The sequence below is a fragment of the Ursus americanus genome, chromosome 31 (genome assembly GCF_024610735.1).
Source record: "Ursus americanus isolate L20-20 chromosome 31, mUrsAme1.1.p, whole genome shotgun sequence".
NCBI classification, from domain to species: domain Eukaryota; kingdom Metazoa; phylum Chordata; class Mammalia; order Carnivora; family Ursidae; genus Ursus; species Ursus americanus.
In genome coordinates, this window is record NC_142157.1 from 12,685,889 (window position 1) to 12,699,515 (window position 13,627).

At 35.7% G+C, this 13,627-nt stretch overlaps 1 protein-coding gene across 1 annotated transcript in view; it reads left to right on the plus strand.

Moving 5' to 3' along the window:
* The window catches only part of GPR158 (G protein-coupled receptor 158), a 431,433-nt gene that overhangs the window by 233,392 nt on the left and 184,414 nt on the right, over positions 1 to 13,627 (plus strand). Inside the window, exon 4 of the mRNA XM_087857604.1 lies at positions 4,001 to 4,197. Within this exon, the coding sequence (XP_087713730.1) occupies positions 4,001 to 4,197 (197 nt within the window). The remainder of the gene's footprint in view (positions 1 to 4,000; positions 4,198 to 13,627) is intronic.

The window sequence follows — 13,627 nt, forward strand, 5'->3', positions numbered from 1 at the left end:
TTCCATACATACTTTTTCTTTATTAATTTAACTCTTGTGATTCTGTTTATAGTAGTTTGGTTTATTGAGGAGTGTTTGCACTTGTTAGGAATTACTGTCCTTTGTTGCCAGATATCCAGTCTGTAAAACCATAATTTTAATATTTTGTCTATACTTTTCATTGTCTCTGATGGGAAGGTAAATTCAATCCATATTCTTCCATCTTGGCCAGAAGGGGAAATCCTGACCTCTGTCTTCCAAATTTGTCCTTAGAGGTCTTGACATTTTTGTCACCATCATCAGACCCTCTGAATCCTTGACCACTTTATCTTATTCAGTACAGTGACCCCTTCTACTTCACTCTCATGACTATCCAGTTTGTACTCAGAGTTAATTAAGTTATTGTTTTCTTGTATCTTAGACTTTCATACTTTGTAGCTTTTGCCTTGTGTGCCAGTTTTTCTCCATATTAGATACTTGTTTTTAATCCCTTCAAATGCCACGTGGCCTTATGTCTTATTCAGTCATTGTTCTATTTCCTGAAAGCTTTGAGTGCTTTGCACAAGTGCAGCTATATTATGCTTTGCCTCAGACTGGAAACTCATAGCACACTTTTAAATTCCTTTTCTGCTGTGGGCACCACTAAAGTCGTGGCACAAGATGCAGGAATCTGCTCCAAGTTTATGAGTGCATAACCAAAAAACGTACAGGAATTAATGACTCTTGATCAATGAATAAGGTTGATGGTGAAGAAATGTTTTCCTCTTTAATCCTTCAGATTGGCTCAGACTCAGAAGGCTTCTGGAGGATTGAGCCCCAGCTACTGAAGGAGTGAAGGCTGCAGCTTCATTACAGCCTTGGATTAGCTTTTCCTCCTTCCTTGTGATGTAATGCCACTGTCACAATCCTTTATTCTCTCTCCTCGACTGCTCCATCGTCCTCATTTGTTTCTATGCTACTAATGATTGTAAAAAATAAGAAAAAAAACTATTTTGGATAGATCTCCTAGTAAATCATAACATCTTACACTAAATGGATTCTTTTTCTGCCAAGCGATCCCAACTAGTCATCTTGCGTAATATGGCTGCTTTAATCTTTCATGTCTTCATCTTCAAAACTGGCCTTCATTCTCAACCTGAGTTGTAGAAAAGTATGAGACTTTACAAGATTGGTTTCCACATTGTCTTTTGTCTGTATTTCAAAACAGTTTTCAACTGATTTCTCCCCTTTATTTTTTAAAATTTTTTTTAAAGATTTTGTTTATTTATTTAACAGAGAGATAGCCAGCGAGAGAGGGAACACAAGCAGGGGAAGTGGGAGAGGAAGAAGCAGGCTCCCGGCGGAGTAGGGAGCCTGATGCGGGTCTTGATCCCAGGACTCTGGGATCACGCCCTGAGCCAAAGGCAGACGCTTAACAGACTGAGCCACCCAGGTGCCCCTGATTTCTTCCCTTTATAAAAAAATTATTTAAAAAATCTTAAAAAAAAAATCAACTTTATTTAAATTCAATTAATTAACATATAGTGTGTTGTTAGTTTCAGAGGTAGAATTTAGTGATTCATCATATGCACACAGCACCCAGCGCTCATTAAATCACATGCCCTCGTTAATGCCCATCACCCATTTACTGTATCCTCCCCACACCTCCCTTCCAGCGACCCTTAGTTTGTTTCCTACAGTTAAGAGTCTCTTATGTTTTGTCCCCCTCTCTGATTTCGTCTTATTTTATTTTTCCCTCCCTTCCTCTATGATCCTCTGTTTTGTTTCTTAAATTCCAAATATGAGTGAAATCATATGATAATTGTCTTTCTCTGATTGACTTATTTTGCATAGCATGATACCCTCTGGTTCCATCCATGTAAAAAAAAAATCTTTAATCCACCTCTGCTTCTTTCCAGTGTGAGCAGAAGCATCAATTATTCTTAGAGTTAATTTTTCCAACTGTGCTTTTGATTATTTTCAATCCTGACTTCTACCATCCATTTCTTACCAGTCTTCCCATATCCTTCCTTAATTTCTAGTGCCTCCTTTTGCTGACTGCAGCTATGCTCAGATCTTACCTATAATAGAAGAAAACAAAACACAAAATCAAAATCCTTTTTTTTTTTACTTCATCATTAGTCCTATTAACCATGAGATTTTCTTGCTTTTTTCATTCAATGGAACATTTATTGAAATAATACTCTATTTTATCTCATATTTATTCCTTAAGCCCTGACAAACGAGTTACAATCTCTATCACTCCTTGGAAACCACTGTCTTAAAGGTCAGTGAAAGATAAAACAATCATTATACCTCATAGCCTTCCCTCAGTCATCATCTTTGATCACATTTCAGCATGTTGCAATAAATCTGTTTTCTGTTATGACATTGTAAAAATTTTTACCTGTCTAGGTTCTTACTCTTTGCATTCCCTAATCATTGCCTTATCCCCTCCCTGAGCTCTCTGTAGGTTCTTTCTCTAACTGTTCCTTCTCCCACACCCCAATCTTGTATTATTGCTCATTTCTTATTGGATATTACTGCTGGACAATGAGTTGGACCTCAAAGTTAGCTTCTCTAAAATGGGGCGTATTATTCCCACTTATTTCCTCCTTACCTCAGCTCTTTCTTCTAACTTTCTTGTTTTGGAACCGTAATACCTTTCTTGAAGGCACCAGTGGATTTCATCTCCCTCTTTGCATCTTCAATATTTGGAGAAGAGAAAACCAGGCACTCTGATTTATACATGTTAACTCAGTTAAGACCCCCAATAATTCACATTTCATACATAAGTAAACTAAGACCCAAAGTAGTCAAATGAGTTGCCTGATATCTCAGAGCTATCCAGGAATGGGAACCATATCTGCTGGATACTAAAATTCATATACTTTTCACTTTGTAACAGAATAGTGACTCTTAAACAGCATAATATCCTGAATCATCAAAGAATTATTCAATTATGTTTTTGCTATTGTATTTATTAAGGAAGGAGAGCAGACAAATACATTTTAGAAAGATTATGAATCTTCAGCAAGAGTTGAAAGTAATAAAGACTTTCTGTTAAACTTTGTATTATTAAAATGCTGTTAACCAGAGCAGCCTCTTTCCCAGATTCCTCAATTGGCCAAGATTGTGTTCCATGTTGGACAGGGTGGTTGTATTATATACTAAATTGGGTATATATTCACTAATGTCTTTCATATTGAGTTCAGAGTTGGAAATAGTTTTTTTTAGTATATGTTATTAATGGGATATTTGCCAGTGTTAAACTCAACTCAACAATTAAAGAAAATATTCACCTATTGAGCTTCAGAGCTAAGTTAAGCTTGACAACTGAGACAGAAGAATCTAAAAGTAAAGGGAGGATCAATAGCAGCAGTTAGTTAATAGTGAGGAAGTGTCCTTTGAGTAGGCAAAGTGGGAAATTACATGATAGCCCGTAAGTATGGATTATACTCTGGGCAAAGGATGCACTATCATTAGGCAATTGCACACTGAACAACTGCCAGTTAAGTACCATTTTATCCAATTTAGACCTAATGAACTTAGTAGATGAGATCCCTGCTGAATTAAGGAGCAATCAAAGCCTCATTTTGGATTCTGTGCCATCTAGGTCAAGACGTTCCAGAAGTGTTGTTGGTTACTTGGTACAGAAAAGAGATAACTTTCTTATCCTTCCTTCTGGTTAATTCTTTAACAAATATTTATGGAATATGATTTGTGCCATAGAAAGTATCATTTGGTGATTGGTAAATAATGATATGACAGAATTGGAAAACTGTTCTTTACCTTTAAGGAGTTTTATTTCCATTTTTGCTAATTTTTTTCAATTACTCTGAATGACATTTTTTTAAATCAAAAAGGATAAAAAGAATTTTGTTTAAGTTTAAAAACAAAGTAACTCTCCCCTAGCATGAAGGTTGATAAAAGGTCTTTAGTAAAAGGGATAAGGATTGAAGAGGTGAGGATGTGTTTTGTGTACTCAATCTCACCTATCTCAGAGGTGCAATGACACTGTGGTTTTATTTGGAACTTTCAGGAAGTGCAAAAGATGTGTCAGAAGAAGCCCATGTCTGCCTACCCTGCAGGGAGGGCTGCCCCTACTGTGCTGATGACAGCCCCTGCTTTGTCCAGGAAGATAAGTATTTACGACTTGCTATCATCTCCTTCCAAGCCCTGTGTATGCTGCTCGACTTCGTTAGCATGCTGGTGGTCTACCACTTTCGCAAAGCAAAGGTAAACCCAGGTACCCTGGTTATGAACTTCCTTTTTAATATGAAGTGACCTCTTCTTTTTTTCAAGCAAATAGAGTTTTTCCAAGTCCCACTTGCCTCTCTATTTAGCAGAAGTCTTCCTATAATATAATGAAACTAGAGTATGAACATTATATTCTTTAGCTTCCCAGGAGAAATAGGGATTAAAAATATGGAATCTTATTATAACATTTTCTTCTACAGAATGTTTCCCCCTATTTAGCATGAAGCTTGAGTACTTTATTGCCTTAAAGTATCTTCTTTTATATCTCTTCTATATCTCTTTGGCTTCTAGAAGAACTTACTCTGCCAATACCCATAGTATTGTTAATTTTTTTCAAATCTAGAAAGCTTTTTGGTATTTATTATATTTCATTTTTATTTCTCTTAGCCATATTTGAAGTTGGCAAATGGACTGTTTTGAGCAAATGTGCTCAAAGTATAATGATACTTTGAAGAATAAATTTATTCATGAACTTATATTTGGTCTTAAATTAGTGTCCCAGGATAATAGTGATCCTACAAAGAGCTTATATGGCTTTTGAGAGAGTCTGTCCTTCGGTCCTGTCCTGAGAAATCAAAGAGTAATATAAACATTTGTATGCTTCTCAGTCTGGGGTGGATGAAATGGTAAAATGTTCAGGGCAAAGCTTTCTGGGGAGTTGTCTTCACTTGGTCACCCAGTTAATTATATGTAGCCAGTGTTGTTGGAATTTGTGGTTCTGTTGCTTTCAGGAACTTATTTGTGCCATTGGGAAAAAAACACAATGCCTAAAGTTTCTACCTTTCCTGAGTTCAAATGACCCTTTCGTGTTAGCAAAGTTGTACAGATTGGTTTAGATAACAGAGCTCATTGGAAGCATAAAGTGTTCCCATTAGAAATTTAAAAAATAAAACAACTCTCTGTGAATGGCATCTATTACAAGGCCTCAAGCTAACATTAAAAAAATCCCCTCTATTGAGATTCTGGGAGAATGTATCCATTATGTTAATGTTACAGACTTTAATAGTTATTTTAAATAGACAGTTTCATTAACAGAAGCATAGAACACAAATTAAAATCAAGCTTTAAGTCAGCAAGAAAGTGCAGGCAGGCAAATTGCTCTTCATTTAACCAATACTTGTCTTTCTTTTGAAACAAAATATGTGTTAAATTGTATATATAATAAAGTAGCAGGCAAGTGGAGTTGAGAAATATCTAACCACTGTTACCTAGATAAAATTGAATCAGTTTTTTAAAAAACCTGTCACTGGCAGAGCAGGTAGAATTGAAAGGTCTACTGAATAAACTGCTCTGAAATCTCTCTATATGATGTCATTCATTCACACAGGGGATAACAGATAGTTTTATGAATTTTACTTGATTATAATCATTAATGATTGCTGTGCTAAATGTAGTTAATGATAAATGATGGGTAGAATATTACACTGGATATTAAGAAAACCGAGATAGTTTTTGCTAGACCAAAGTCTTAAACTATGTTGATATTACTTAACATTTCCAAAATTATTAACTTTTCAAATTTCTCTGGACTGTCATATGAAATGCTACTTTATATGGCTCTCATGAGAATTGTTATCTTTCCATATCATTTGGTGAAATTGTTATAAATACAAACTAGTTGAAATAGATAAATTAGACATCTGGCTTTAAGATGGTCACCTTTTGAAGAATCGGTTTTCACAGAATGTGACATAACAGAGGGGATTATTTTTAGGAAATTATATAGGTTAATTAAGTCAGTGAAGATGGATCTAGTATATTGAAGAAAGGAAACTTTTGGTGAGCTCTTCTCTTCTGATTTCAGTTACCAAAAAGAATGATTAATTGTAAAAGCAGTAAACCATTTCCAGTGTAGAAATTGCATGTTTATAGCATGTAGACATTGGCTGTGCTTTCTAAAGTTTTTGTGTGTCTTTGCAGCATTTCTTTGCATAAAGCAGAAAACTGATGATCCCTTTTGAAGTAATACTGATACCTTTTTTATGAGTTTTCCATTGCATTGCCTACCCACCAATAATTAAAAAAGCAAAAACCTGAATCTATCAGTTTACATCTATTTTGACAAAAGAGAAAAACCTTAGTTGCAATATAGAAGTAGCATAATATTGTGAGTAAGTGTGCTGACTCTAGAGTCAGATTGTTTAGACTTGAATCCTGTCATAGCCCCTTGAATGTATTACACTTTGGAAAAATTGCTTATCTTCATTTTGCCTAGTTTTTCCTCTATAAAATGGGGTTTAACACACCATATACAAAAATTAATTTAAAATGGGTTATACACATAGATATAAGGCCCCAAATTAAGAAACATTTTTTAGAAGAAAACATAGGCATAAATCTTCATGACATTGGGTTAGGCAATGTTTCTTAGATACAGCATGAAAAGCATAAATGACAAAAGAAAAAAAAATAAATTGAACTTCATCAATTTTGAAACTTTTGTGCATCAAAGGACATCATCAAAAAGGTAAAAAGACAACCCATAGAATAGCAGGAAATATTTGTAAATCCTACTAGAACCCAGAACATATAAAGAATAAAAAGATAACCCAATTGAAAAATGGGCAAGGGACCTGAATAGACATTTCTCCAGAGAAGATATACAAATGGTCAATATGCATATGAAAAAATGCTCAATAACATTAGTTATTAGGAAAGTTCAAATCAAGCCCCCAGCACACTCTAGCATAGCTAAAAATAAAAAGACAGTAACAAGCGTTGTTGAGGATGTGGAGAAATTGAAACTCTCATTCAATGCTATTTTGAATGTAAAATGGTGCAGCCACTTTGGAAAATAGTTTAGCAGTCCCTCAAAAAATTAAACATAGGCTTATGAAATGACCCAGTAATTCCACTTCTAGGTATATACCCAGGAGAATTGAAAACATATGTCTGCAACAGCTGAAATAAAACACATAGGAAATAACAAGTGGTGGCAAGGATGTGGAGAAAAAGGAACCCTCATGCACTGTTGGTGGGGATGCAAATTGGTGCAGCCACTGTGGAAGACAGTATGGAGGTTCCTCAGAAAGTTATAAATAGAATTATCAGATGACCTAGTGATTTCACTACTGGGTATTTAACCCCTAAAAATGAAAACACTAATTCAAGAAATATATGCATCCCATATTTATTTCAATATTATTTACAACAGCCAAGATATGGAAACAAGCCAAGTGTCCATCTATAGATGAGTGGAATAAAAATGTGGTGTGTGTGCGTGTGTGTATAACAGAATATTAAAGGATGAGACCTTGCCATTTGCAACAGTGAGGAAGGATCTAGAGGGTATAATGCTAAGTAAAATAAGTCAGAGAAAGACAAGTGCATTCACTCATATGTTGAATTTAAGAAACAAAACAAATGAAAAAAGAAAGAGAAAAAGAGACAAACAGAAAACTGACTCTTAAATACAGAGAACAAGTTTGTGATTGCCAGAGGGGAGGTGTGTAGGTAGAATAAATAAAGTGGATTAAAAGTATACTTACCTTCATGTGCACTGAGAAATGTATAGAACAGTTGAATCATTATATTGTACACCTGAAACTAATAAAAAGAAGAAAACATTTGCCTGCACGAAAATGTTCACACAGATGTTCATAGCAGCGTATTTATAATAGCCAAAAAATGGAAACAACCCAACTGTTCATCAGTTGATGAATGGATAAATAAAATGTGGTATATCCATTAAATGGAATATTTTTTTGTCAATAAAGAGGAATAAGTACTGATACATGCTACAGCATGGATGAATCCTGAAAACATGCTAAATGAAATAAAACAGTCATGAAAGATCATTTATATGAAGTTTACATTTATATGAAATGTCCAGAATAGGCAAATCAGTAGAGCCAAGTAGATTAGTGGTTGTCAAGAGATACAAGGAGGGAAGAATGGGGTGTGACTGCTAAGAGGTTCAGGGTTTCTTTTGGGGGAGATGAAAATTTTCTAAAATTAGGTTATGGTAATCTGTTCCACAAGTCTGTCAGTATGCTAAAAACCACTGGCTTGTACACTTTACAAGGATTTAAGGTATATTAATTATATCTCAATAAATCTATTAAAAAATTTTTAAAGAAGTTTATTACTTACCTCACAGGATCCTTTTGAAGATTTAATGAGATAATTCATATAAAGTACCATACTAGACACTTGTCTTTTATTATTATATTATTTTAGACCACTTTGTGGAATTAATAATCTGTTTGCTTTTCATGTTAGGGGTTAAGTATGACATTTATTTTTACTTTTTTTAAAAGATTTTTTAATTTATTCTTTGAGAGAGAGAAATAGAGAGAGCACACAAGTGGGGGAGAGGCAGAGGGAGATGGATAAGAAGACCCCCTGCTGAGCCAGCTGGGGAGCCCGATGTGAGGCTCCATCCCGGGACCCAGAGATCATGATCTGAGCTGAAGGCAGATGCTCAACCATCTGAGTCACTCAGGTGCCCCAAGTGTGATGTTTAAAATAGCTTAAAAGACAAGATGTTGAAAAAATATAGCCAGTGGGAATCTAGGTAGCATAATTCTAGGCAATGCATTCATTTAAATTGTCTTTATAATTGTAAACAGTCATCCTGTACTAATCCTAATAGATTGTCTAGATAGCTGAAATGAATAAAAATACCTGTGGTACAGATTATTTTATTTTGGCTACATCTCCATCATGAAAGAATGGAAGGAATGCTAAACTGTAAGCAGGATAGAAAAGATCTTTTATTCTTATTCTTTTAATCCAACTACTTATTGAGGATATGCTATGCTAACATTGTGATACCCAGTACAATTTGAAGAATAAGTGAGAGTAATTATTCTTATTTTTATTTAATAAATTTATTTTATTTTTTAAAAATTCTATTAGTCAACATACAGTACACTGTTAGTTTCACATGTAGAGATCAGTAATTCATCAGTTGCATATAACACCCAGTGCTCATCACATCACATCCCATCCTTAATGCCCATCACCCAATTACCCCATCTCCCCACTTCCCCTCCCCTCCAGCAACCCTCAGTTTGTTTCCCATAGTGAGGAGTCTCTCGTGGTTTGTCTCCCTCTCCGATTTCTTCCTGTTCAGTTTCCCTCCTTTTCTTTTTGATCCTCTTTGCTGTTTCTTATCTTCTACATATGAGTGAAACCATGTGATAATTGTCTTTCTCTGATTGACTTATTTCACTCAGCATAATACCCTCCAGTTCTATCCATGTTGATGTAAATGCTAAGTATTCATCCTTTCTGATGGCTGAATAATATTCCATTGTATGTATGGACCACATCTTCTTTATCCATTCATCTGTCAATGGACATCTTGGCCCTTTCCACAGTTTGGCTATTATGGACATTGATGCTGTAAACATCAGGGTGTATGTGCCCCTTCGTATCACCACATTTGTATCTTTGGGGTAAATACCTAGTAGTACAATTGCTGGGTCATAGGGTAGCTCTATTTTTAACTTCTTGAGGAACCTCCATACTGTTTACCAGCGCGGCTGTACTAGCTTGCATTCCCACCAACAGCGTAAGAGGTTTCCCCTTTCTCTACATCCTTGCCAACATAAGTTGTTTCCTGACTTGTTAATTTTAGCCATTCTGTCTGGCGTGGTTTTGATTTATATTTCCCTGATGCCAGGTGATGTTGCGCATTTTTTCATGTGTCTGTTGGCCATTTGTATGTCTTCTTTGAAGAAATGTCTGTTCATGTCTTCTGCCCATTTTTTGACTGGATTCTTTGTTTTTTGGGTGTTGAGTCTGATAAATTCTCTGTAAATCTTGGATACTATCCTTTTATCTGATATGTCATTTGCAAATATCTTCTCCCATTCTGTAGGTTGCTTTTTAGTTTTGTTGACTGTTTCCTTTGCTATGCAGAAGCCTTTTATCTTGATGAAGTCCTGGTAGTTCATTTTTGCTTTTGTTTCCCTTGTCTTTGGAGACATGTCTAGCAAGAAGTTGCTGCGGCTGAAACCGAAGAGGTTGCTGCCTGTGTTCATCTCTAAGATTTTGATGGATTCCTGCCTCACATTTAGGTCTTTCATCCATTTTGAATTTGTTTTTGTGTATAAGAAGATGGTCCAGTTTCATTCTTCAACATGTGGCTGTCCATTTTCCCAACACCATTTGTTGAAGAGACTGTCTTTTTTCCATTGGATCTTCTTTCCAGCTTTGTCATGGATCAATTGACTTAGAGTTGAGGGTCCATTTCTGGGGTCTCTATTCTGTTCCTTTGATCTATATGTCTGTTTTTGTGCCAGTACCATACTGTCTTGATGATTACAGCTTTGTAATATAGCTTGAAGTCTGGTATTCTGATGTCCCCAGCTTTGGTTTTCTTTTTCAACATTCCTCTGGCTATTTGGGGTCTTTTGTGGTTCCATACAAATTTTAGGATTGTTTGTTCCAGCTCTGTGAAAAATGTGAAAAATGGTGGTGGTATTTTGATAGGGATTGCATTGAATGTGTAGATTTCTCTGGGTAGCATAGACATTTTAACAATGTTTATTCTTCTAATCCATGAGTGTGGAATGTTTTTCCATCTCTTTGTGTCTTCCTCAGTTTCTTTCGTGAATGTTCTATAGTTTTCTGAGTACAGATTCTTAACCTCTTTGGTTAGGTTTATTCCTAGGTATCTTATGGCTTTTGGTGCAATTGTAAAACAGCATCGATTACTTAATTTCTCTTTCTTCTGTTTCACTGTTAGTGTACAGAAATGCAACTGATTTCTGTGCATAGATTTTATAACTCTTCACATTGCTGAATTGCTCTATGAGTTCTAGCAATTTTGGGGTGGGGTCTTTTGGGTTTTCCCATAGAGTATCATGTTATCTGTGAAGAGTGAGAGCTTGACTTCTTTGCCAATTTGAATGCCTTTTATTTCTTTTTGTTGTCTGATTGCTGAGGCTAGGACTTCTAGTACTATGTTTGACAACAGTGGTGAGAGTGGACATCTTGTCGTGTCCCGGACCTTAGGGGGAAAGCTCTCAGTTTTTCTCCATTGAGAATGATATTTGCTGTGGGCTCTTCGGAGATGGCTTTTATGATATTGAGATATGTTCCCTCTATCCCTACACTGTGGAGAGTTTTAATCAGGAAAGAATGCTGTATTTTGTCAAATGCTTTTTCTGCATCATTGAGAGGATCATATGGTTCTTATTCTTTCTTTTGTTAAGTGATGTATCACATTGATTGATTTGTGGGTATTGAACCACCTTGCAGCCCAGGAATAAATCCCCCCGATTGTGGTGAATAATCATCTTAGTGAACTGTTGGATCTTATTGGCTGGTATCTTGGTGAGAATTTTGGCATCCATGTTCATCAGGGATATTGGTTTGTAATTCTCCTTTTTGGTGGGGTCTTTGTCTGGTTTTGAGATCAAGGTAATGCTGGCCTCATAGAACAATTTTGGAAGTTTTCCCTCAATTTCTATTTTTTAAAACACCTTCAGAAGAATAGGTATTAATTTTTCTTTAAATGTTTGATAGAATTGCCCTGGGAAGTCATCCGGCCCTGCACTCTTATTTTTTGGGAGATTTTTCATTACTGCTTCAGTTTCCTTGCTGATTATGGTTCTGTTCAGGTTTTCTGTTTCTTCCTGTTTCAATTTTGGTAGTTTATACATCTCTAGGAATGTATCCATTTCTTCCAGATTGCTTAATTTGTTGGCATATGATTGCTCATAATATGTTCTTAAAATTGTATTTCCTTCGTGTTGGTTGTAATCTCTCCACTTTCATTCATGATTTATTAACTTGGGTCCTTTCTCTTTTCTTTTTGACAGGTCTGGCTAGGGGTTTATCGATCTTATTAATTCTTTCAAAGAACCAGCTTCTAGTTTCTCTGATCTGATCTGTTCTTATGGTTTCTATTTCATTGATTTCTGCTCTAATTTTTATTATTTCTCATCTCCTGCTTGGTTTAGGCTTTATTTGCTGTTCTTTCTCCAGCTCCTTTAGGTATAAGGTTAGCTTGTGTATTTGAAACCTTTCTTGTTTCTTGAGAAAGGCTTGTATTGCTCTGTATTTCCCTCTTAGGACCACCTTAGCTGCCTCCCAAAGGTTTTGAACAGTTGTGTTTTCATATTTGTTTGTTTCCATGAATTGTTTTAATTCTTCTTTAATTTCCTGGTTGACCCATTCATTCTTTAGTAGGATGCTCTTTAGTATTTAGTGTTTGAATTCCTTCCAAATTTCTTCTTGTGGTTGAGTTCCAGTTTCAAAGCATTGTGGTCTGAAAATATGCAGAGCATGATCCCAATCTTTTGGTACTGGTTGAGACCTGATTTGTGACCCAGTATGTGATCTGTTCCAGAGAATATTCCATGTGCACTCAAGAAGAATGTGTATTCTCTTGCTTTAGAATGGAATGCTCCGTATATATGTGTGAAGTCCATTTGGTCTAGCGTGTCATTCAAAACCCTTGTTTCCTTCCTGATATTCTGCTTGGATGATCTGTCCATTGCTGTGAGTGGGGTGTTAAAGTCCCCTACTATTATTGTATTATTATCAGTGTGTTTCTTTAATTTTGTTATTAATTGGTTTATATAATTGGCTGCTTACAAGTTAGGGGCATAAATATTTATAATTGTTATATCTTCTTGTTGGATAGACTCTTTAAGAATGATATAGTGTCCCTCTTCATCTCTTATTACAATCTTTGGTTTAAAATCTAATTTGTCTGATATAAGGATTGCCACCCAGCTTTCTTTTGATGTCCATTAGCAATTTACATGGTTTTCCACCCCGTCACTTTAAATCTGGAGGTGTCTTTGGGTCTAAAATGACTCTCTTGTAGACAGCATATGGATGGGTCTTGCTTTTCTATCCAAACTGATACCCTGTGTCTTTTGATTGGGGCATTTAGCCCATTTATATTCAGAATAACTTGAAAGATATGAATTTAGTGCCATTGTATTGCCTGCAAAGTCACTGTTTCTGTATATTGTCTCTGTTCCTTTCTGGTCTGTGTTACTTTTGGAGTCTCTCTTCACTTATAGGATCCCCTTTAATATTTCTTGAAGGGCCAGTTTAGTGATCACAAATTCCTTAAGTTTCTATTTGTCCTGGAAGCTCTTTATCTCTCCCTCCATTTTGAACGACAGCCTTGCTGGAAGAAGTATTCTTGGCTTCATGTTTTTTCTCATTTAGCACTCTGAATTTTATCATGCCATCCCTTCCTGGGCCTGCCAGGTCTCTGTGGACAGTTCTGCTGCCAGTCTAATGTTTCTACCCTCATAGGTTAAGGACCTCTTGTCTTGAGCTGCTTTCAGGATTTTCTCTTTGTCTCTGAAATGTATAAGCTTCACTATTATATGTTGGTCTGTTGATCTATTTTTATTTTTATTGATTTTTATTGATTTTGAGGGGTGTTCTCTGTGCCTCCTGTACTTGAATGCCTGTTTCCTTCCACTGATTA